Here is a 26,190-nt window from a genome sequence, read left to right as displayed (position 1 = left end):
AAAGGGAAAAAAGAAAGCAGAAGAGGAAGAATGTAGAGGGCGGGAGAGTGTTTTATAATTTGTCAAGATACTGGAACTGGTGCTAATTATTTCGTTATCATTTTTAAAAAATTGAAAGTTGCTCTATAGTGCTGTTGGATTGATGCTGTTTTATAAAGAGGAGCACTTTGCCTCTTGTACTACTCAGTCTCTATGCAGGAGGCACATGACGTGATTACCACCAGCACATGCCAATCTGGGGTCAGATGCTGGATGAAGGATGGCTCTGTGGTCATGGAGCACAGCAAGCTGACTGGCTCTCACAGGGATCAAGGTCAGGACCTTGACCTACTAATACTAGTTTCTACAGACTGACAGCTCAAAATGCATGTTTTAGGAGACAGAAGGGGCCAGGGCTTTACATAATTGCCATATACATACATATAAGTGCAGACAAGCAGGAGATTTTAAGAGCAAATACTACTGTGCCTAGATTAAAGACCCTAGACACTGTATCTGATGGGAGTTAAAATTATCAGAAAACTAATTTGTAGCTAGTATTAACAAGTCTATAAAATAAAACTTAAACACATGAACGTAATTTTCATCACAGCTCATTACAGTATATTATGAAGCACATGTACACAGTTTTAACACTCATTTTTAAGCATTTGATCAAACATACTAGAAGAGATTATCAAAAAAGTAGTACACACTGATCACTTCCAATGGAAAAACCACAAAACATTTAAACTATAGACTAGAAGTGATGTTAATTCTGAGCAAAACACTTTGCTAAATATCATCATATTTGTACATATGCACAAAAAATCTTCACCAGCTCTACAATTAACAAAATAACAACAACAGCTTTAGAGACCTTCCTATAATCTGGGTACTACACCAAGAGGTTTACATGTACTACCCTGCCTAATTCTCACAGTAACTCTGTGAGACAGAATTATCACCTTCAATTTACAGATGAAAGAAAACAACAAACAAAACCCAAAAGCTAAAGCACAGAGGTTAATTTGCCCAAGATAATATAACTAGTAAATGGTAAAGTTATTTAATTACTTGACAGTTCATACAGATTATTAAAGAAGACGTATTACATTTTTTTTTTATTACATTTATACAAATATACCAAGGAAAATGCTGTGCTATGTTGTTGTAGGGTGCTGCCAACTCAATTCTGACTCATAACGACTCAATGTGACAGAGTAGAAATCCACAGGGTTTCCTCTGCTGTAATCTTTTTTTTTTTTTAAATAATTTTTATTGTGCTTTAAGTGAAAGTTTACAAATCAAGTCAGTTCCTCTGCTGTAATCTTTATGGAAGCGTATCACCAGGTCTTTCTCCCACAGAGCCTCTAGGTAGGTTCAAACTGTCAACTTTAAGTTAGCAGTTGAACCATTAACCATTATGTCATCAGGGCTCTATTTTAAAGCTATATAGACATATTTACATTAAACATGTTTTAAAAGCAATTTTGTTCATATGGAAATTTACTCAGAATTCAACTTGTTCATTCACGTACCTTCATTTAAACTTGGTTAATAACACCAACAAAAAGATACAGTGGGAGTGATTGTCTTTTTTGCAACATAATTCATCTGAGCTGCCTTCAAGAAGCAAGGTACCAAAATATGATTTGTCTTACAAAATTTGAAATAATAAATTTTAAGCAACACATACATCACACAGGGAAAGGCATAGCCATATATGAAAAGGGGGACAAGGCAGAAGATTAAAGGGTTCTCAGACTTGAAATCAACTACTTCCGATTTACAGTTTCTTACAGAACATGAGGACGTGGAAGTTTTTATTTAAACATACGTAAGAGAGAAAAGACCAAGGCTGTGCCATAAAGTAATAATAATTACATACTTACTCATATTTATACATATTCATATTTATCTGATCAACTGTAATAGTTTGCAGAAAGCTTTGGTTTCCTTAAACTAGTATACATGAGAGAAGCCATGATGACACATGGTTAAGAGCTTGGCTGCTAACCAAAAGGAAGGTTAGCAGTTCAAATCTACCAGTCACTCCTTGGAAACCCTGAGGGGCAGTTCTACTCTGTCCTAGAGGGTTAGTATGAACCAGAATTGACTAGATGGCAAAGGGTTTGATTTTTGGAGCCCTGTTGGTGTAGTGGTTAAGAGCTCAGCTGCTAACCAAAAGGTTGGCTGTTCAAAGCCACAAGCTGCTCCTTGGAAACCCTGTGGGGCAGTTCTACTCTGTCCTATAGGGTCGCTATGAGTTGGAATCGACTTGGAGGCAACAGGTAGTACACATGAGTTATTGAAAATGGATCTGGATTTCTGTAAGTATGTTCAAATTTGAGCTTTCTGACATTAAATTTTTATTTTCTGGTCTAGTATGTATAATCAAGGTATGGTATCTTATTTTAATTACTGTTAAAACGTAAGAATAAATGGTGCCCAGATTCTCATATTTGCTACCTAAATTTTCTTATAGTAGATATTAGCTGAGTTAGTCTTTTGCTGGTGTCTATAAGTGACATGGCTATGAAGCAGCTAGACTAGTTTTTGTGGCTAATAAAAGTCACTCTCATTTCTTGATAATCCCAAACTCCCCATAGGATGCCTTTGCTGCTTTACCACAGTGCTTAACTCATCAGCTTATGTATCACAGGGGAGACAAAATAAAACAATTTATCAGTGATGAATTTCATGTAGACGAAAACATTCTAAAAATCAATCTTCAAACTGTTTCTATAGTCTTGGTGCCTACCATAGTGGTTGTACATAGGAGGTATTTAATAAATTCTCAGTCATCAGAGAGCAAAAAAAAAAAAAAATACAGACATCTGTTTGGTGCTCAGGTCTTTCTACTTCCTGAAGACATAAGGAAGTAAACCACTTCCCTGTACTACAATGCAATAAAACTAAAAGTTAACCAGAAATTAAAAACAAAAACAAAATGAATCATTTGCATATTAAAATTATCCTTTTTTCCCCCATTACAGATATAAAAACAACAATAAAAAAAAAGATTCTTTGCACTTTCTGTCTGTCTGATTGTGAAACCCAAGACTGGATGAGGGAATATAGGAATTACTAAAAATGGGGGAAGAGGAAGGATACGTATATTTTACAACTCAGAAATAACCTTATAAACAGTGAAGAATGAGTTTTACTCCATGAAAGTACACTTAAAATCTCAATTTACACAAAAAAACAAAAACACTCTTTTGAGACTTTAAATTTGAAACTGGTGGAAGAAAAGAGTTTTGTTTCCATCTCTCCTACAAACATCATCCCAAACCATAAGAAGAGGAAGAAATAGAAACTCCATCTTTTATAAAACTAGGATATATCTATACCACCATGGTCCCACAACATTAAATAGTGAATGGCTCAGTGGAGCAGAGGATGCTCAATCCTAGAAGTTCTAGTAAGGGAGCACAGAGCACCAATGAAAAGCAAGCCAATGTGCTATGAAGAACCTAGAACAGGTCAGAAATTAGAGGTATAGTTGGAGGTATCCTAAAAGAAAGAAGGGGGCCAGGAGAAGGTCCAGAAAAAGGGGAATCTTTGAAGATCTCCAAAAGAATCACTCACGTCTCTTTCCCATTCCTGTGTGATGACTACAGGTCAACCACCTCTTCCTCCCTCCCAGCCCTCTTTCCGCTCCAGAACATCCAGCAGCCACTCTTACACTTTGTAAGCAGGAAAATGGAGGATCTTTGTTTGGAAAACTCAAGAAGCACCAGAGGAAAGATCATAATACACTCACAGCTGGGGAAACTCTTAGAAAAATTCAGATGCCTGCCTTGTTACCCTTCAATGAAATCCACTATTTTTAAAGTTTCATCAGTGTAGCCTGGGTTTCTAAATCTCACTCTCAAATATGAAAAAACAGCCAAGAATCACCAGATTTTTGGGTCATACTTCTAACATGAAAATAGAGACCAAAATAAGATAAAGGGTACTTGAGTAAACAGAGACAATGCAGGAAGCAGAAGAAAACTACAAAAGCAAAAAAGATCTCATTAGGAACTTTAGAAAGATAAACTATTATACCCATGAAACAAGAATAGGATGCTATAAAAAAGGAACAAGTAGAGAACAAAAACTGGTTCTTGAATAGCCTGGTTAGATTGGAACAGGATGTTAGAAGACTCTTGGATGGGTGTCTCCAGGAAAAAATCAAAACCAATAAAATGATACTGAAGCAAAATATATCACAAGGCATTTTACAAAGTTGCTGGAGGTGCCGGAGGACTTACTCACAGATTCATGTAAACTAAGAAAATTTTTTAAATGAGGCAGTCATTAACTCTAGGACAAACTAACAGTTGTACACAAAAAGAAATGTTATCAAAGCCCAAAATTTGGCTTAGCAGGAAACAATATTTATATCGTCCTAACACTAAAAACAATGAATAGACTTAATAACAATTTGAGAATTATATTAGGAGATTAAGAGATGGGGAAGAGGCAATGATGGGGATAAAGATCACTTCTACAATAACAGAAAATCAATAGAAATGCCTAAATTGATGAATTTAAGAATTAATAGGATATACATACTATTTTGGAGCTCTGGTGGCACAGTGGTTAAGAGCTTGGTTACTAACCAAAAGATCAGTTTGAATCCACCAGCTGTTGCTTGGAAACCCTATGGGGCAGTTCTGCTCTGTTCTATAGGGTCGCTATGAGTCAGAACTGACTTGATGGTAACAGGTTCAGGTTTTAAATACTATTTAGAAATACAGTGATAAACACCAGAAGAAAAAGCTAAAGCCATTAAACAGTGGCAGGCACATGGTAAATACGAAAAAACGTTAGCTATTATTATCATGGGAAGGAGGAGGAAAGAGATGACCAGATATAAAATAAGCATTAAAAAAAAGTCTACAAAATAATAAAAACATGTTTCAAATCTAATGGCAAAGAGATCACACTCACAATAGTGACAAAAATTATAAAATTTTTATGAAGAACCATAAGAAATGTGTAAGATGGATACGGAGCAAATTCCAAAACTTCCGGGAAAAACATAAATGGCCTGAATAAATAAAGCATACTATTTTTCTAGAAAGATATAATATTGTAGATGTCAATTCTCTCACACTAATCTATGAATTTAATACAATTCTCACAAAAATCTTAATGAGGTTGCAAGTGTGTACACGAATGCATATGTGGCAAGGAGATCTTGACAAGTTCAGTCACAAGTTGATCTGGACGAATAAATTAAGAAGATAACAAAGAAAGTTTTTAAATGTAGGAAAGACATGTCCTAATAGGTATGAAACAAGAGAGTAATTAGTAATATAAACAATAGAATAATTAGTAATATAAACAATAGAGTAATTAAAAAAGAGCAAAGGAATAGAAAAATAGACCAACGGAACAGAAAAGAAAAAATTTCCATTTCCAAATAGTGAGAAAAGGACAGATAATTGAAAACTTAACCACTTAGGTATCCATTTGGGAAAAAAAAACACTAAATTAGAAATTAGATTCCTATTTCACACCATTTATCAAAAAAAAAAAAATCCAGATGGCTTAACGATCCAAACAAACGAGGAAAAAAACTACAAAGCTAATTTAAGGCAATGAAGGAGAATATTTTTATAAAATTATTTTATCTTGGAGGTTGGGAAGAGATTCACGTGCAAAACACAAAGCCTAGCTGCCACAAAGGAAAAGACGGACAAGCTTACCATACGAACAAATAAAACTTATATATGACAAGACACAAGAAGCAAAGTTAAGATATAAAAATGAGAGTCTGGGAGAAACATTTGTACAATATATAACAGAGTGTTAAGATCCAAAATGCATATTAAGAGCACCAACGAACAAATTTAAAAAGGCAAATCATTTAATAGAAATGGGCAAAGGCAGAAAAAGCAATTCACAGAATAAACACACATGGAGACATTGGGAAGGACAGTCAAAGAATAATGGAAAGAATACAATTAAGTAATATGCCACTCATTGCCTAATGGATAAAATTTTTTTTTAATTCATCATACCTAATGGTCCCAATGAGCTGGATCCCAACATGATGGCAATGGGTTTAAGGTTACAAAGAATGTGGAAAATTGCATTCGGATATAATGTTGGTAAAAATGCAAATTAGAACAAGTGTTCTGTGGAAGGCACTTTGACAACATCAACAAAATTTTAAAATGTAAAAACCTTTTAGCCAAGCAATCGCACTTCTCTAAATTTGTCCTACAGAGCCACTCATATAAGTGTGCACAAGCACTGAAGAACTGTTTTTAATAGGGAAAAAATACACATATCACAACAATAAATCTGTCTGCCTGTTTTTATAAACCAAGTAGGCTAGGGTACAGGTGGAAGGAGGCTTTCACTGTTTACGACCTACATTGATGGATTGTTTTAATTTTTTACAATGGGTACGTGTTAGTTTTAAAATTAAAACACAAAGCTGCCTTTTTTTGTTGTTGTTTACAAAGAAGTTAAGGAACCAGTTTCTTGTCCCAAGTCAGAAGTTAGGGATTTAATACTAAGAAATTACTAAATTTAATTTAAATTAAATATATTTACACCACAGTGCTATTAATCTAATACAGTGTTTCAACCTATACAGTATCTTTCTACATTTAGACTTCTTACGGATTTGTAAAAGTATTTCCTTGCCGTTATTCCAAATTCTGCCTGTGCTAATGGAAGAGAAAAAAAAAAAAATTATGGAAGAGAAGAAAAGTGTAAATAGCTAAAATGCCATTTTTAATTGGCTTTGGAAAACACTGTATGTTAAAAAGCAAAACAGTATCTACCTAATTATAAGGCTAAAGTAAGGATATTAAAACTAATTAGAATTTCTGAGCATTCTCCCAGACGTCTAGGTAGCAACAACGGGTAACAGCATACCTATATCTGAGTAACAGTTGACTGAAGCAAACAAATTGACTATGCCAATGTTTAAATAGAAAGCATTGAAAAGAATGACATATTTATAAAAGGCTGCTTACCTTACAAACAGAAACAACATTAATATTTATCAGTTTCTTGATCACCTGCAAAAAAAATTGATAGCTTTACGTAGATTTGATAATGGAAGTGACCATATTAGAAATATATGTAAGTAACCTAGGGATGCATTGAAAATTTCCCCAGATATCACCAAGACCTTGGAAAAATGGTAGGAGCTGGGGTGGATGGGTGGATTTTATTTTACTTGCAGTATTATAGTATTTTTCTATCAGCAGTGGCAATTATCCTAACACGCAAAATCCAAAGTATATGTGCAAGTTAAATGTGGAAGCAAAAGGACACACTAAATCTAAAATAAACATGAACACTTGCAATTTCTGCTCTGCTAATACGGAGAACAGAAATTACTGAATATAAGATTTTCAATAATATTTAAAATTTTTTAAAATTTACATATCCCTTCAATAACATGCTTTTCTAGTTTTTTATTAAAGGATTATATACGCATCAAGGATACAGCTTTCAGTTTGGTAGAGCTGGTCCACCTGAATCAGCCACAATTGCTATATTAACATATCTCTGATTTTTAAATAATAATAAAAATAGCTAGAGCTATTACTGAATCTGGTGCTGTACAAATGAATATTTTCTCATTTAATCCTTCCAGCATCCCTATGGAGTTGCTTATTTTATGGACGAGGGAACTGATACTTCTATGGCTGAGATCATCCCCCAGGGAAACTCAGGTAGTCAGTAGAAGAGCCAGGGTGTGAACCCTCAGGCAGCTGGACTCTAGTGCGCACGGTCTTAATCATTATACTTACTGCCTCACCAATGCCTGCACCCATTATTTTTATTATTGTAATATACAAAGAAAAACTCACATTGTCCAAGTCAGGAATATCCAAAAAGTATTCAGGATACTCATACGACATTCCCACGTTGTTCACTGAAATAAGACAAGATCATTAGCTGGCTAATAAATACATCTTAAAGATATATTGAAATAATAATTAAAGATATTAAGATGAAAGTGATATGCACAATTACATAAAATACTGCTTATGGCTAGAAAGTGACTTCCCACAGCTTTCTACCCATTCTAGAAAGTCCAGTTCAACTGTCACTTCCTTCATTAAGATTTTCTGTACCTCCCATCCAACCCCTGACAAAGGGACTCGTAATCTCCTTTCAATTTCCATAGTCCCTTGGAATATGCATACTCTGCCTTTGTAGCACAGTTATTGGTAGATATTACATAATCCTTCTCTAGATCTTAAATTTTCTTAGTGTAGTAGAAAGTACCGTAGACTAGGAGACTGGAAACTTGAGTTCCAGTTATAACTGTTTCAGAAAATGTGTGACCTGGCAGAAGTTACCAAAGGCATGCCCTCAGATTCTTCATCTCTAAAATAAGTGCTCATTTATTCATTCAACAAATATCTGCCACACACCTGTGGGCGAGACATGTGCTATGAACTAGAAAAACCAGAAAGAAAAAGAGTTTCTGGCATTGTGGAGCATATAACCTAGTAGGAAGACACTAGACAAAAAGAATTAAACAATTATTTCACTATAAAGTACCGAACACCAAAGAAGCCTATTCCTGGAGAGCCTGGCCTCATCTGGGAAGCGAGGGAAGACATCTTTGTGGAGGCCAGGAGGGTGGGTCAGGCTAAATGGTCTCTGATACCATCAAATCCATATTAGCCCATAAGGCCCTAAAAGTAAGAGGTCATATCTTAACCTGCCTTGAGTCCCCACCATTACCTAACCTAAGGCTGCGGGTACAATACAATCAAGAAGATATGAATACATGTGTATATATATATATATATATATATATATATATATATATATAAAATTAGGTACATGATTTTAGTACTCAGATTTCCTAGGCTCTGGAAAGACAAAGGCAAACCCAGAATAAGGAGCATTTGCAGGGATCCAAATAAATAAATATAATTGCTTGGAATTTATTTTAGCTAAGTAAATAACTAATCTAATGGATAATCTGAATGTACTCAGACCAACAAATTATGATTTGGGGTTCCCTGCTATCCATATACGTCATCTACACCCTCATAAATTGCAATTGATTTATTAATGGTGTTCTTTATTCAGTTTTTTCTTGCTTCTTCTAGAAATTACAGACTATAATAAAAAAGCCAACAATTACCCAGGGTTTATTAGGTACCAGGGACTGCTGTAAATGATATATAAATATACGTATTCATATATATTATTTTGATACACATACACATTAAATCACAACAACCCTATTGTTGTCGTTCGGTGCCATCAGTAGGTTCTGACTCAAAGAGACCCTATAGGACAGAGTAGAACTGCCCCACAGAGTTTCCAGGGAATGCCTCCTAACCACTACACCACCAGGGTTTCTAACAACGCTAGCCAGTAGTTTCTATTATTATTTCTCTTTTACAAATTAGGAAACTGAAAGTCACAGAGATTAAATAATCTGTCCAAGGTCCTAGAGCAAAGTAAGGCTGGGATTTAAGCTCTGGGAATTTACTTCAGAGTCTGGGCTCTTAACCACTATGTTAAAGTCATCGTATGCTTGCATTCAGTAGGCAATTCAGAAAAATATCAGTAATAACTGGATAATAAACAAAAATCTGATAGCAATGTTTAATAAAACTGTAAAGTATTAGAAAAGAAAATTTCAGTAGCAAAAAGATAATGAAATTACGATCAGTTGGCTAAAGGTTATAAGGAATTGTGCCAGATAAACCTGATAGTAGTAATGGTAACTTTTTCAATAGGCTAACAAAATTAGTAGCTCAAAGGAACTCAGTAAAGATTCTATATGTAGCTGCAAGCCAGTCACTTGAGGCTGTGATTTTTCAAAATTTTATTTGCAAAATTTGGTCAGGATGGCTTGAACAAGATCATTGAAACCTGTCTGAAAATCTGTATGCAATGGATTATGGCAAAGCAAACTGTATTTAATTAGGATCCATGCCCATCTGAATAGAGATAACATATTTAGTAACAGTAGGTCCCAGTCTGTTTTTGTCCTATTTTTCACCCACCAGAGGTCCTAGGAATCCATTCTAATAAAAGATCTGTTAACGACTAAGATGAAACTAGTTTAAAGTGCAGCTTTATGCTCACATGACTTTGCTTCAACCATCTACAGCACTATAAATGAATAATTTATTTACAGCAACATTTAAATACCTGTTAAAATGCAAAATATTCTTTACAATGTCAATACAGGTAACAGAATCCTCAGAGTAAAGGTTTTGTCAAATTACAACATTCTTCAGGATTAAAAAAACAATTCCACCACATACAGAAAACCCCATCTCCCATCTCTCTCCCATATTTAGAACACTTTCTATCTTCAGATTCCTTTCTAACCCATGGAACTATTAATGCCACATTTCAAAATGCTAAAGAAAATAGGATAGTGTCATTATAAATCTTTTAAAATTCAGATTTTGGTTTAAAAAAGAAAATCATGAACTTTGTAAGCAGCCCAGTTGACTTCACAATCTTAACACACACTACAAACACAAAGTCAAGGTAATGAAGCCCAGGAACAACTAAGCAAGCAGGGAAGTGTTACTCTGGTTAAGGTTGTAACTTGGACTCTGTCTCTGCTAACTGAGCAAAGGAAAGCCAACAAAGCTATTTATTCACACAATGAAAATGTGAATATCTATTTAATATAGTTCTATTAAAAAACATGTTGAACATTGAGACCTTCAGCTCAAAGAAATAAATGGGATCATATACAAAGGATAAGGAGCCCTAGTGGCGCAGTGGTTAAAGCGATCAACTGCTAACTGAAAGGTCAGCAGTTCAAAACCAGCAGCGCTCCTCAGGAGAAAGATATGGCAGTCTGCTTCTGCAGAGATTTACAGCCTGGGAAACGCTATGGGGTCATTATGAGTAAGGGGTATGCTTTTATAATCAAAACGTACACAAGAAAAAAAATGCTAAAGCTGGAATAGATCTTCAGAGCATCAAGTTCAATTTCATGAGGGTAAGTACATGCCAAGGTCATACTGGCAGTTTGTCTTATACTAGAGATTAGGACTCCTAAATCCCTTATGTTCTCTCTAAGACTCTAAGAATCTCTTCTGCTTTACTAGATCCACATTTTGTTTGTGGACTGCATGCTACCCGTAATTTCTCTACAATAAGTAATCACCTCAGAGTGCTATCATTTATGTGTACATAGAAAAACAACTGTTGCTCTCAAATAGCTATTTTCATAAACAGCAGTACAGTGCAAATCTTTTGGAAAAGGCAAATTCAATTTTATTTTGAGACACTAGGTGGCAGCAATAACCAGACAGCAGGCAGAAAGCTTGCTGGGAACTGCGAAAGGAGGAAAACAGGCTTTGGGTAAGACCGAAGGATAGAAATATTTCCGTTATAATACAATCTCACTAACAGTGGGTGCATGCAATGCCATCTTTATATATTACTGGATTCATTACAGGATTCACCACACCAAACAATGCCACCAGTTGTTCCAACATTATTCAGATAGTCAAAATCCCTTTTAAACAGTAATATCTTAAATTAGCATTAAAAATCGGTTCCTTAGTGAGTTTCCTTGAACTCTTAAAGTGAGGCAACAGAGACATTTAAAATTTTTCTATTCAGGGACTTTCAAAACCCTCTTACTCATGTAACCCAGCATGTTCCATTCTTTCAGAAAATACAGGATGTCCATGCAATCTCAGAACTCCCAACACTATCCCAATAAACACCCCAGGACCTTCAGGAGTAATATAAAACCTTTCCCATCAGTCTCTCATCTGAATTCTAAGATTGGGAAGAGCTCAAAAAAAGGGATGAGGCAGACAGAGAGCAGAGACGAAGACAGACCAAGAAGAAGGACCAGGTGGGTGGAAAGAGAATGGGGAGGCGGGCAGAGAATCAGCTCTAATACAGTTGACCCTCGCGGGGAAGGGCAATCAGTGAGCTATGTTCAGCAACAAAGACCTCTAGTTCCCCATCCAAACTTTAGAAATTAGTGTTGTATTTAAAAGACCCAGAATACCCATAGAGTAATTCTTAATGTTACATAAATTCTGAATTATATCATACTAGTTTTTTTTTTAGTTTTTTAAAATTATTTTCATATCTCATATTTAAAAAAAAAAAAGAGAGAGCATATAACACATGTAGAAGGAGATCTCTGCTCCTAAATTCATTTGCTGCTACAGCTGACCTCACTGGATTTAGAATCCCCTATCAAAACCAGCTGCTACAGAGATAATAATGTCATTAGAGAATCAGATTTTTGGTATCTGGGCTAGGCATGGAGGAGAAGCAAACAATAAATCGCTAGAAAATAAAAATCCATTTGTGCGACCACGGTAGTAACAGACAGATAACCACACACAGGTCAACTTCAACTTGCTTCTTGTTCCTCATGAATCAGAGACATAAAAAATTAAGGTGGCTTAAAAATACATTCCCTGGTGGGCTTCCCAGTATGTATCGAATAATAGAAAGTATTCGTCTCTCCTCTCTTTCCTTCTCATTCTATCAAATTAGCAAATGTTCTTCATCCAAAGACTGGACAGGTCTATAGGGCCAACAATAACACATGTGAAGAATGGGCTTCACAGTTCAATCATGGATATAAGACTAATGGGCACACCAGCCCAAAAGCAAAGACGAGAAGGCAGAAAGGGATGAATGGAAACAGGGAACTTGGGGTGCAGAAGGGGAGGGCATTGACACATTGCTGAGTTGGCAACCAATGTCACAAAACAATACACAAATGAGAAACTAATTTGCTCTGTAAACTTTCACCTAAAGCACAATTAAAAAAAAAAATTGAGGAATAACAACAACAAAAAGAAAATGTTAAGTTTACATTTCTGTCACATTTGTAGTTAGGTGTCCTAATCCAATTCCAGCACTCAAATTAAAAACTAGACAAACGGAAAGCCTATTGTTGCTGTTGTTGTTAGGTGCCATTGAGTCAGTTCCAGCTCATAGCGACCCTATGTACAAGAGGACAAAACACTGCCTGGTCCTGTGCTATCTTCACAATTGTTGCTACGCTTGAGCCCATTGTTGCAGCCACTGTGTCGATCCATCTCCTCGAGGGTCTTTCTCTCTTTCACTGACTTTCTACTTTATCAAGCATGATGTCCTTCTCCAGTGACTGGTCCCTCCTGATAACATGTTCAGAGTACTTGAAACAAAGTCTCACCATCCTTGTTTTCGACGAGCATTTCAGTTGTATTTCAAGACAAATTTGTTCTTCTGGCAGTCCACGGTATATTCAATATTTTTCACCAACACCATATTTCAAAGGCATCAATGCTTCTTCAGTCTTCTTATTCATGTCCAGTTTTCCAGTGCATATGAGACAACGGAATACAATGGCTTCAATCAGGTGCATCTCAGTCCTCAAAGTGACGTCTTTGCTTTTTAACACTTGGAAGAGATCTTTTGCAGCAGATTTGCTCAGAGCAATACATAGTTTGATTTCTTGACTGCTGCTTCCATGGGCATTGATTGTGGATCCAAGTAAAATGAAATCCTTGACAACTTCAATATCTTCTCCATTTATCATGATGTTTCTTATTGGTCCAGTTCTGAGGACTTTGTTTTCTTTATGTTGAGGTATAATCCATACTGAAGGTTGTAGCCTTTGACCTTCATCAGTATGTGCTTCAAGTCCTCTTGACTTTCAGCAACCAAGGTTGTGTCATCTGCTTATTGAAGGCTGTTAATGAGTCTTCCCCCAATCCTGATGCCCTGTTCTTCTTCACATAGTCCAGCTTCTCAGATTATTTCCTCAGCATACAGATTGAATAGGTATGGTGAAAGGATACAATCCTGATGCACACCTTTCCGGATTTTAAACCACACGGTATCCCCTTGTTCTGTCCAAATGGCTGCCTCTTGGTCTATGTACAGCTTTTGCATGAGCACAATTAAGCGTTCTGGAATTCCCATTCTTTGAAATGTTATCCATAATTTCTTATGATCCATAGTCAAATGCCTTTGCATAGTCAATAAGACACAAGTACAAATCTTTCTGGTATTCTCTGCTTTCAGCCAAGATCTACTTGACATCAATCAGCAGTGATATCTCTTGTTCCACGTCCTCTTCTGAATCTGGCTTGAATTTCAGACAGTTCCTGTTGATGGGAAACCCTGCTGGTGTAGTGGTTAAGAGCTACATCTGCTAAACAAAAGGTTGGCAGTTTGAATCCGCCAGGCACTCCTTGGAAACCCTATGGGGCAGTTCTACTCTCTCCTATAGGGTCGCTTTGAGTCAGAATTGACTCAACGGCAATGGGTTTGGTTTGGGGGTTTTTTTTCCTGTTGATGTACTGCTGCAGCTGCTTTTGAACTATCGTCAGCAAAATTTTACATGTTCGTGATATTAATGATATTGTTCAATAATTTCTGCATTCTGTTGCATCTCCTTTCTTTGGAACGGGCACAAATATTGATCTCTTCCAGTCAGTTGGCCAGGTAGCTATCTTCCAAATTTCTTGGCATAGATGAGTGAGCACCTCCAGCACTGCATTCGTTTACTGAAACATCTCAGTTGGTATTCCATCAATTCCTGGAGGCTTGTTTTTTGCCAATACCTTCAGGGCAGCTTGGACTTACTGGAGTTCATTAATAAAAACTGTTTAGGAAGAAAATGCTACCATCTCGTTAGAATTCAAAATAAACTGAATTTTTAAAAGCAGACTTCACTAATAGTGTACATACAACATGGGGGAAAACTTGCCCTGAATGAAGCTTTTGAGCTAAGAGTATGGACCTCAGAGTCTAACAGACCCAGGTTTTAGTCCTGGCTCTACTACTACCAGCTTCTAAGAAAAGGCAAGTGACTTCACCCACTTAAGTCTCAGGTTCCTCCCTGTATATAAAATGGGGATAGTAATTTAAGAACTAAATGAGGTAATATGCATGAAATCATTAACCTAATATCTAGGGATTATTAATATGCTAATAAATGGAGGAGGAAGAATTGTGATTGTCTGTGGTCATTATTTATTCAGCAAATATTTACTTAACTCCTACTGTGTGCCAGGCACTGTTCTAGGTGCTGGAGATGGAGCAGAGTCTCAGACAGTCAAGATCCCTGCTTTTATTATATATGACCAGCATTAAAGTGAAGTGCCTTCTGAAAGACACAGGCCAGGGCAGCAGTTAACCAGGATAGCTGTTTATACTAATTCAATTTATCGTAATTGCTCCTCTGCCCTCTTTATTTCATTCAAGTCAATCTAGTCTTACAGTCTACAGAGAGTTTGGGAAGTGATGCAGAGAAAAATTCCTTCTTTGCCTTATTTAACATATTGCTGTAGCTAGCACATGTTCCTACTCTGACAGATGATATTTGGAACACTATGTAAAACATTTTGCAAACTTTACAGTTTTCATACACTTGTGAGAAGCAATTTCTAAATAAAAGAGAGTTTACAAAGCTTTGAATTTGCAGTGCCTTTAATCAGAAACTGAAAATTAAGACCAAGGCAGAAGCAACACAATAGAACATTTCATTTCTACTGTTTAATTATCAATTGCTATGTGAGCCTCATTACAAAACTAGGTAAGACTCGCCATACGTGAACTTGGAAGAAGGCATGGGTAGAGAAGGATAACATGCAGTCGGTAGCTGAATCATACTAATGGGAGAAACATTTAGCAATTTCATGAATTACGGTTCTATTTACATTTCTGAAATCACAGCTAATTACCCATTTTTTAAGTTAAAGGTTCTGCTTTAATCAATACTATTAGTGGTTTACAAGTAAAAGGAAATACACCTGAATTTTAAAAATCTGAGGCTCACTTTAGAAATTCAATCTCAGTCAACACATCTAATGGAACCACAAGGCACTGTGCTTAGTCTGATAATGTTCCTGATGGAAAAAAAAAGAAAATCTGTGTAGCTATCCTGCTTGCCATGAATGGCTATACCAGGCTTCTTCTACCTCTTTCAGTACAAAGGAGGCTCCCCTTCAGTGAAGAAGGGCATTGCACGCCAGCGATCCAACCGGCTAATTGAGTCTCACAGCCCTCAAAAGCTTAACATATCCCAAAGTGAAATCATCACTTTTCTCTACAGAATTTGCTCCTGATCCAAGGTTTCCTATCTTAGGGAAATAGCACCTGTCAGGTGAGACCTAAAAGTTGCTAATTACTAGTTGGCGTGACCTGGAGGAGTCCCTGGGTGGTGCAAACGGTTAAGCGCTGTGCTACTAATCTACAGGTTGGCAGTTCAAACCCATACAGAGGTGCCTCAGAAGACAGGCCCTGTGATCTGCTTTCCAAAAGGTCATGGTCATGAAAATCCCCTGGAGGGCAATTCTGCTCTGTAACACATGGAGTCGCCGTAAGTCAAAATTGACGGCAACTGATACTGGTAGTGGTGATTGTGGCGGTGACCTCGAAGAATGTATTTAAGTCTGTTTTATCTCTATAAAATGGGCATAGAAATATTAATAACCATCTTATAGGATGGAAACCCTGGTGGCATAGTGGTTAAGTGCTGTGGCTGCCAACCAAACAGTGGGCAGTTCGAATCTGCCAGGCGCTCCTCAGAAACCCTATGGGGCAGTTCTACTCTGTCCTACAGGGTCACTATGAGTCGGAATCAACTCAACAGCATCGGGTTTGGTTTGGGTTTGGGTCTTATAGGATTGTTGAGGATTAAATGAGATTCATGCATAAAAATGTCTTAGCACGGTGAATGACACAGAAAAATGCTCAATGAATGTTGGCAAATAATAATTAAAAAAAAAAAAAAGCTCAATTATTATTCACTCTTTCTGCCCTTCCCTCATCAGAACTTGGTCCTGTTTCTATTTGCTAAACATTTCTCCAGTCAGTCCAGTTCTATTCATCTCCAATGAATATAAGCCATCAACATCTTATGTTTCATTGCCGCAACAGCATTACCGGTCTCCTTGTATTAATTCATCAATTCTCGTGCTCTTCCGCTTAAGAGGCAGAACGATTTCTCTAAAATTCTAATATGTCAACTCACCACTTGAAACTCCACAATGGCTTTCCGTTGTCCTTCCAATAAAGTCTTCTAAGCCTTTCATGATCTGGCCCTGCTTTATCTCCAGACTCATCTCTTGTCACTGTCCCTTTGCAACCCATGCTCCAGACTTACAAGTCTTTGTCAGTTCCTCCAACATGCCAAGCACATTCATCTCATGGCTTTTGTATATGCTGCTGCTTCTTACCTGGAAACCCTTCCCACAACTCTTCCTCCAGCCTTAATCAGCCTTTGGGTCTCAACTTAAATATCACTTTCTCAGGGAAGTGATCTCTGATACCCTTACCTTCCTCAGTAACACATTCAACACTCTCTCAATTACTTGTTCAGTGGCTGTCTTCCATGAAAACAGGAACAATGTCTGTCTTTTTTTTTTTTTTTTAACTGCTCTATGCCTGGAACCTTGATTCTGATTGACTAAATCAATCACTCAACAAATAGAGAAGGAAAGCAAAGTTTTTGAAGTGTCCTAAACCCCTAAAAGGCACAAAAATCACTCCCTGGTATAAAAAAATTTCCCCCCCAAAATTATCATCCTATCATGTTCCTGTAAGCTTTTCCTATATCCCTAGGCTAACAGCCTCTACTCTTTGAGTCCATGACATTTTATACCTAAAACCAGTGGAAAAAACCCAGTGCCGTCAAGTCAATTCCGACTCATGGCGACCCTATATAACAAAGTAGAACTGCCCCATAGAGTTTCCAAGGGGCACCTGGTGGATTCGAACTGCTGACCCTTTGGAAAGGCCAGGTAGTGGAGTACTTCCAAGCATATGAAGTTTCTCTCTGGTGCCCTCTCAATTTTTTTTTTCCCCTTCTGTTCTTCCATCTCAGCAGCCCTCTCTGATCACCCATTAGAGTTTCCTTTTTCCTTCTCCATGCCAAAATGACTTCTCCATCTCTTCCACTAACTAAAATAGCCATTTCTTCAAGGCAACTGATCCAGCAAGAAGCAAACAGGTAATAAACTGAAAGTACTAATTCCACTAAGATGTAAATGACAGATGCCATCGTCGGCCCTTTTGGAGATATTCACATTTCAAAAGAGGACAATATTAAAACTAATTTCTGATTAGTAGAGTTCCTAAGAAAGCAAAAAGACAACCTGTAGCCTGATGTATTTATTTTTAAATCCTCTAAAGAAGCAAAAGACTTTTCTAATTGTAATTTCCTTAATTAATTGGGACTGGGAAGCAGCATCACCTCCTAGCATGCTCAATTCCCCTTCTGTCATGGATTCAATTGTGTCCCCCAAAAATATGTGTTCACTTGGTTAGGCCATGATTCCCAGTATTGTGTGGTTGTTCTCCATTTTGTGATGGTAATTATGAAGGTCACATCCCTGTTCCAATGTAAAGTTTCCCTGGAGTGTGGCCTTTACTACCTTTTATCTTACAAGAGATAAAAGGAAAGGGAAGCAAGCAGAGAGTGGGGACCTCATACCACCAAGAAAGAAGCACCGGGAGCAGAGCATGTCCTTTGGACCCGAGGTTCCTGCATGGAGAAGCTCCTAGTCCAGGGGAAGATTGATGACAAGAACCTTCCTCCAGAGCTGACACCCTGAATTTGGACTTCTAGTCTACTAGACTGAGAAAATAAATTTCTCTTTGTTAAAGCACTAGATGACTTGGACACCTTCCTTCCAAGCAATCCTAGATAAGCTTTCTTCAACATAGTTCCTACAGCCCCCTGGCTCCTTTTCCTAGGCCCACACCTATTCCTCTTCCTTTGATACTTTGGGAAAACCATTTCTGGATTTCAACCGAATTTGATAGGAGTTTGCCATGTAGATGCTAATTGGTCCTTTCCCCAAGTAGCTAAGACAACTTGGATCTTTTGCTAAGAAACTTCGAAAACTTAAGTATAAACAGAGACAGGGTTGAATGATTTTAACTATTCAACATTTCTCCTCAAACTGTCTTTTAGGGTAAATATTTTCAACACTCTACTATTTTTCAACCCAGAAAATATAGGGATATACTAAACTTTACACTTGCTTTCCAAGTATTTCCCATAATCCATAAGGGAACAAACAAATCTGTCTTGGAAGAAGTACAGTCAGAATGCTTCTTAGAAGCAAGGATTGTCAGGATGGCGCAGGACTGGGCAGTGTTTCATTTCATTGTACATAGGGTCACTATGAGTTGGAACCGACTTGATGGCACCTAACAACAACATAAAGTTTAATGAGGAAAGTAGTTGCATGGGCAAGGATAACAAAATCAGATATATAAGCATTCAGTTGAGGGAGAAAGGAAGGACACTAATTATAAAATAACCCACCATGTGTATTAGTATCCACTTATAAAAGGCATTGGAAAAAAAGAGAATATGGTTTATTTCAGCTTTAGTGATCAGAGATTATTTGGAATCGACTTTTACTATTTATACATATTATTGTTCTTAAAATAATACCTCTTATTAAGCTATAAGCAATGTGTATGGACAGGACCAAAAAGGTTGATGGATGATAAATAATCCTGAATACACCAAGGCAGCATGGCATCACAAGTCATGCTGTGCCCACTGACTCTACAACTTATATAAACCATGACAATATGAGCAGAGAGGACCTTGAAAACATTGGGCATGGGGAAAATCTTGGTCTTGACTGCATTAAAAGCTTGGATAAAGCTATGGTTTTTTTTCTTTTTTAAAATTAATCACAAACTAAGTAACTGTATTTTTTCCAGTGGGACCTTTCTATTTTTCCTTCTAGAATAAAAAATCTCACTCTTTTTAAAAGTTAAAAAAGTCATAGTACAGGCAAGGCAAATTTACCCTCACTTTGAAACAATTCAACCAACCTTTACTTGCTACAAATTCATCATCACAATCTCCTTCACATGCTGCATGGGTAGCTTTTAAATCATTAAAAAGCCTTCCAGCCTTTTCCTGCACTAAAGAAAGGCTAAATAAGAACTGTATGCACTTGCTCCGACTTACCTACAGATTCAACTTAAAGACACACTTAGGAATGGATCTCATTTGTAACCCAGGGACTGCCTGTAGTGGAGTATTATCTGTGGCATGCTTCAAACCCAAGGCTACTCCTTCCTTTGGCCTTGGCAAATCACACCTCCCCACAATGTATTGTGCAAAGTCCTCCAAATCAATTTGGTGCACATATGAGAGTCTCTCCTGAGGAATCAAGTAAGCATCATAGCAATCACATTTTGTTCATCAATTGTTTGCTTATTCAAAGCAGGACTGATGTCATTTTCTTTAAATAGTTGAAGTTTTATCAGCTTTCTCTAATCTGTATTTCTTGGCATTTGCTTGAAAGAAGACAGAGCTGCTTACTTATTTTACATAACACAGTTAAGAATACAACTTCTCAACCTTAAGGATTTATAGAGTCTCATCAAGTTACGGTGACCTTACAGCATGAATTCACACAATTCATGGCTGTTTTCTTTCCATTTATCTTATCGAAAATTTATTGTTTCTTTTATGACAGAGGGCTTTAACATCTTCCTTTCTAATTCTGAAATATTAATTTTTTTTTTTTAATTAAGTACTGACAGTATTTTGGTGCTCAATGCTATTCAAACAGGTAGAGTGTACCTTGGTGGTTTATTTTTCCCTTCATCATTACTAGTTTCATTAATACCAGGTAGGAAAAATTCCTTCCTGTGAGTTAATATGGATGGTTAAATCTTACTAGAAATCAATCTATACATATATTATTTTAGGGAATATTATAAAGGTAAGACTGGTATTAAGCAGAGGAAGAAGGAGAATAAATAAGATTAGACAGAGGTATGTGGGATCTGAATGGGGGAAGGAGGGTGGAAAAAAAGAAGATGAAGTGGTAATCCTAAGAGGAAGAACACATATAAATAACAGGTCCCTGACAAGTTCTAGTGGGTTATAGCTACACTAGAGAAGGAAGTATAAGATTAGACTTGAGATAAAACAAAAAAAAAAAAACAAACCCACTGCCGTGGAGTCAATTCAGACTCATAGACTTAAGATATGACCTAGTAATAAGATAAAATTTAGATCTCAAAAGTTGTAATAGTTCCCTCAAAAATCTTGATGAATTAAAATTACAACACAATGTAAGTGTAAGATATTTACTAATAACTGTCAATAATAATCATTTTTTAAGGAGCCCTAGTGGCACGGTGGTTAAGTGTTACGGCTGCTAATTGAAAGGTCAGCAGTTCGAATCCACCAGCCATTCCTTGGAAACCCTGTGGGGCAGTTGTGGTAGAATAGGACGAAAACTAAACTTATACTCCAGTGAATAAGAGATGTATGTATGTGAAAGTGCTACTTAAAACTTTAAAGGATTATGTAAATGTTAGCTGTAATTATTTTTATTACGATCTATAATCAATTAGAAATAAAAAACAAAGGTGTGGGTGTGTGTGAGTGTTTTAGTAAATATTCAATGAGAACTGTTTAATTACAGTGTAATTTTAAAGCAGAGTTTCTCAACCTCGGCACTGATATTTTGGGCTCATAATTCTTTGTCGGGGGGCTGCTGTCCTGTGCGTTGCAGGGTGTTTAGCAGCATCCGTAACCTTTACTCACTGGGCCCAGTAGCACCCCACCCCCCACCCAGTAGTGACAACCAGAAACATCTCTGGAGATTGCCAGACATTGCAAATTATCCCCGATGAGAACCACTGCTTTAAAGCATAAGAAAACTCTAGGAATTATACTTAGGGCTCTCAGTACAAACTCAGGATGAGAAAAGATCACGATGAACTACAGCTATGATGTCCAATACAGCAGCTACTAGCCACACTTTGCTACTGAGCACTTAAAATGTGGCCAGTCTGAACCGAGACATGCTGTGAGTGTCAAAGACACATGAGATTTTACAAACTTAGTACAAAAAAAAAAAAAGAACGCAAAGTATCTCAATAAATTTTATGTTGATTAAATGATATTTTGAATACAGTGAGTTAAATAAAATACATTACTAAAATAAACTTCACCTTTTTTAAACTTTTTTAAAAATGTGGTTACTGGAAAAGTTAAAATTGCCTGTGTGGCTTGCATTGTATTCCTACTGCCAAATGGGAGCAAAAAATATCCCTCCCTTTATGCTACACATCCCAGGCAGCATTTGATGAGAGGGTACGGAACTGAGAAGAGCTCTGTCTTCTCTCTACATGCTCTGTATTTTCCCTGGGTGATCTCTAAACTCACTGCTTCAATGAGATTACTACTCCTAGATAACTATTCCCTAAACTCTTATCTCCAGGCCAGGGCTCTACTGAAACCTAAATCCATTGTCATGGATTGAATTATGTCCCCCCAAAAATGTGTATATCAACTTGGTTAGGCCATGATTCCCAGTATTCTGTGGTTGTCCTCCATTTTGTGATTGTAATTTATGTTAAGGGAATTACTGTGGGATTGTAATACCACTCTCACTCAGGTCACCTCCCTGATCTAAGGTAAAGGGAGTTTCCCTGGGGTGTGGCCTGCACCACCTTTTATCTCTCAAGAGATAAAAGGAAAGGAAAGCAAGCAGAGAGTTGGGGACCTCATATCACCAAGAAAGCAGCACTGGGAGCAGAGAGCGTCCTTTGTACCCAGGGCCCCTGCGCCTGAGAAACTCCTCAACCAGGGGAAAATTTAAGACAAGGACTTTCCTCCAGAGCTGAAAGAGAGACAAAGAAAGCCTTCCCCTGGAGCAGATGCCCCGAATTTGGACTTGTAACCTACTAGACTGAGAAAATAAATTTTTCTTTATTAAAGCCATCCTCTTGTGGTATTTCTGTCATGGTGGCACTAGATGACTAACATACCCATATATCCAACTATTGACTTAACAACCCCACTTGGACATCCTGGAGGAACCCCAAGTTTAAAAGATCCTCACACCCAAAATGGCTCCTTCTCAAAGATTTCCTGTTTTAGGTAACGGCACTATTGACCCAGATTCTCAAGCCAGAAACTTGCAAGCCATCATGAGTTCTCCCTTCTTCACCCCACTTGCAATTTCTCACAAAGTCCTGCTTCTTTTACTTCTAAATATTTCTGGATTCCTTCTCTTTTTCCTACCCCACTGGCCAGACCAAGACACCATCATTTCTCCTGTGTTAACTCCCTCACCCATTTTATACTCTTACTACACCCTGCCCTTCCCTTCCCAAAACGCTTATGTACAGGTAACTATTTTGCTCAGTGTTGCCTTTCCTGCTAGAACATTATACTATATAAAAGTAGGTACTTTCTTATTCATCACTGTATTGCCAGCGAGGGAGGGTGGAGGAAGAGATGGGGGTGGGGTACAAGCTGTTAACTCACAGCTAGCAAATTACAGAGGATCTGGATTATGAAAACAATGGTTCCATTAGCATAGGGAGGCTGGGAAAATATCAGTCCATATGTCTAAATATCAGATTTTATGTATTGAAGAAAGTCCTAGGATTCTACAAGTAAGGAAAAACTGCTTGGGGACCATGTGCCCTGTATCTCATCCTTAACAGATCTATTGTGTCCAAACTCATAGTGAAGCCTTTCCATATACAGGATCAGGGAAGAACAGTTGAAGACTGCCTTTTGTAAACCTCCAACCTAATGTCCCACATTGTCCTTCTCCAAAGTTAGAGCCCTAGGGTGTCTATAGTTTCAAGGTTACATAGTAAAAAACTGCTAAGATTTATCCAAACATAAGAAAAGTCAGGATGAATTAAACTACTTCTGACAGAAATTTACTCTCTAAGAACACAAATTCAAAACAAGTGCTAAGACTTTCTCCCAATCTCTTCTCATTAGGGGACCTTGGTCCACCTTCCTGCCTAAGCCAGTCCATTACTAGTTTGAAAGGGGTTTAGGATGGACCTTGGCAGGGTCTGTACTAACTAGTAAGTTATGGCTGCTACTGATTTTGAAGTTAAAACAGAGTCAAGAGTTGTACAGATGTTAACGGTGCTTTAAATATTCCAGATCTAGACTAAATAACAGAAACTCAGTGAAAGCTTCCCAGGCAATAAATGCATTTAGAGACTATACAGACACAAAGGCAACAACTAGACCTGTGTTTTCCCTTCATCTTCTGCCTGTTGGTTCTCCTAAAAAGTGAGCAGTGGTGTAGTTAGGTGGGGTATGATGGTAAGTGATCTGGACCAGGCAAGAAATGAGAAAAAGATGGCACATCAAAGCCAGGGTTACCCCAAGGTCTCACGGTACTGTGCAGGGCTATCATTGTTTAACTGTTCTTTATTTCTTTTTAATTGCCTTGTCTAGATAGTATATAAAAGATCATTCCTTTACAGGAAGAGAAAGACAGGTGCAGCCTTGACTAAAGGCATGTTAGAAAACATTTTTTTAAAAAATCCTATTTCCTCTTCATTTATCCTCCTTTTGTAGCTGAATAAAGAAAACAATGGCAACTACCAGGTCCATGCTATTTCAGGTAGTGGGATAAAGAGATTTATCAAGAAAGAGATTTTTTTGGAACTAGATACTCTGTTTCTTTCTAGCAATAGCTCTAGAAGAATGGTGGCTAACTTTTCAAAACCCAATTTTTCCCTTAAAAATCTTCTGGTGAATCTTTTCCATAAGAAGGTCCGACATCTCGGCAAAAGCACCTGTACTTGGTAATAAGAGCGAGAAGCGAAGATGTAGCACAAGGGACTAGTAGATTTAAAAAAAAAGAAATAAAGGTTTAAATTTCAGTTGGGCCACTTTCTCTTTGTGTGACCTTTAGCACATCACATCATGTCTCAAAGCCACACGTTTTCAACTAGGGTGCTATGTCCCCTAAGGGGGTAAAAATTGGTTCTCATGGGGGAAGGGGTCAAAAATAATCATATTCTTTTTATGTATAAAGCATAGATATACTTTGTCATGGACTGAATTATGTCCCTCCAAAAATGTGTGTATCAACTTGGGCCATGATTCCCAGTACTCTGTGGTTGTCCTCCATTCTGTGATTATAATTTTATATTAAGGGGATTAGGGTGTGATTGTAACACCACCCTTACTCAGGTCACCTCTCTGATCCAACATAAAGGGAGTTTCCCTGGAATGTGGCCTGTGCCACATAGGCAAGCAGAGAGTTGGGGACCTCGTACCATGAAGAAAGCAGTGCCGGGGGCAGAGTGCATCCTTTGGACCTAAGGTCCCTATGCCTAAGAAGCTCCTTGACCATGGGAAGATTGAGGACAAGGACCTTCCTCCAGAGTTGACAGAGAGACAAAGAAAGCCTTCCCCTGGAGCTGACACCCTGAATTTGGACTTGTAACCTACTAGACTGTGAGAGAATAAATTTGTCTTTGTTAAAGCCATCCTATTGTGGTATTTCTCTTACAGCAGCACTAGATGACTAAGACATACACGCAGTACATAACAGATATTACGGTATATGTGTTAATACTAAAATTTCATGATGGGGTTCTCTTCCTCAGCGCTGCCTAAGGAGATGGCAGCCATCTCCTTCCAGCATCATGGCCCCTGGTGAAGCCCACGTATGTCAAAAAGAGGACCAAGAAGTTCATCCAGCACCAATCAGACCGTTATGTCAAAATTAAACGTGACTGGCTCAAGCCCACAGGCACTGACAACAGGGTGTGGAGAAGATTTAAGGGCCAGATCTTTATGTCCAACATGGGTCATAGGAGCAACAAGAAAGCAAAGCACATGTTGCCCAATGGCTTCTTCAAGTTGCTGGTCCACAACATCAAGGAGCTGGAAGTACTGCTAATGTGCAAAAATCTTACTGTGCTGAGATTACTCACAACGTTTCCTCCTAGAATCAAAAAGTCATCGTGGAGAGAGCAGCCCAGCTGGCCATCAGAGTCACCAATCCCAATGCCAGACTGCGCAGCGAAGAAAATGAATATACAGCTCATTTGAAAGGATTTTTTCTGTGTGCTAAGCAAAACCATAAAAATTAAAAAAAAAAAAAAAATCACGATGGGGTGGAGGGAAGGATAAGAAAAATATTGCTCTCCTCACGGAGGCAAAAATAAAAAGCTGAGAAACACAATCTAAGCCTTCATTTCCTCAGTTGTAAAATGGGTTGGCATTACTCACCTTAAAGGGTTATTATGATTTGGTTATATCTAAATATATGCAGAAAGAATGAGCGACTAGAAATAAAGCAGGCAGGAAAAAATAATCCAAATTGTAGAATAGTCAAGAATGTATAGTTAAAAACACGAAGATTCACATGTCCATATTTTAATATCGTTCAATGATCAATTGTATTAGCAAGGCAATTTTCTTTTCACTAGTCATTTTACCAACTGAAT

The 26,190-nt window shown here is 37.5% G+C and overlaps 1 protein-coding gene and 1 pseudogene across 3 annotated transcripts in view; one reads left to right on the top strand and one right to left on the bottom strand.

The window, feature by feature from the left end:
• Positions 1-26,190, bottom strand: part of HSD17B12 (hydroxysteroid 17-beta dehydrogenase 12) — a 193,374-nt gene that overhangs the window by 44,091 nt on the left and 123,093 nt on the right. For all 3 annotated transcript variants that reach the window (XM_049890925.1, XM_049890926.1, XM_049890923.1), the window contains 2 exons: positions 7,815-7,879; positions 6,969-7,013 (listed from right to left, as the gene is read on the bottom strand). In XM_049890925.1, the coding sequence (XP_049746882.1) occupies positions 6,969-7,013; positions 7,815-7,879 (110 nt within the window). The remainder of the gene's footprint in view (positions 1-6,968; positions 7,014-7,814; positions 7,880-26,190) is intronic.
• LOC126078858 (uncharacterized) lies at positions 22,819-25,833 on the top strand (annotated as a pseudogene).

The sequence above is a fragment of the Elephas maximus genome, chromosome 7, assembly GCF_024166365.1.
Source record: "Elephas maximus indicus isolate mEleMax1 chromosome 7, mEleMax1 primary haplotype, whole genome shotgun sequence".
NCBI lineage: Eukaryota > Metazoa > Chordata > Mammalia > Proboscidea > Elephantidae > Elephas > Elephas maximus.
This window is presented reverse-complemented; position numbering and strand designations above follow the sequence as displayed.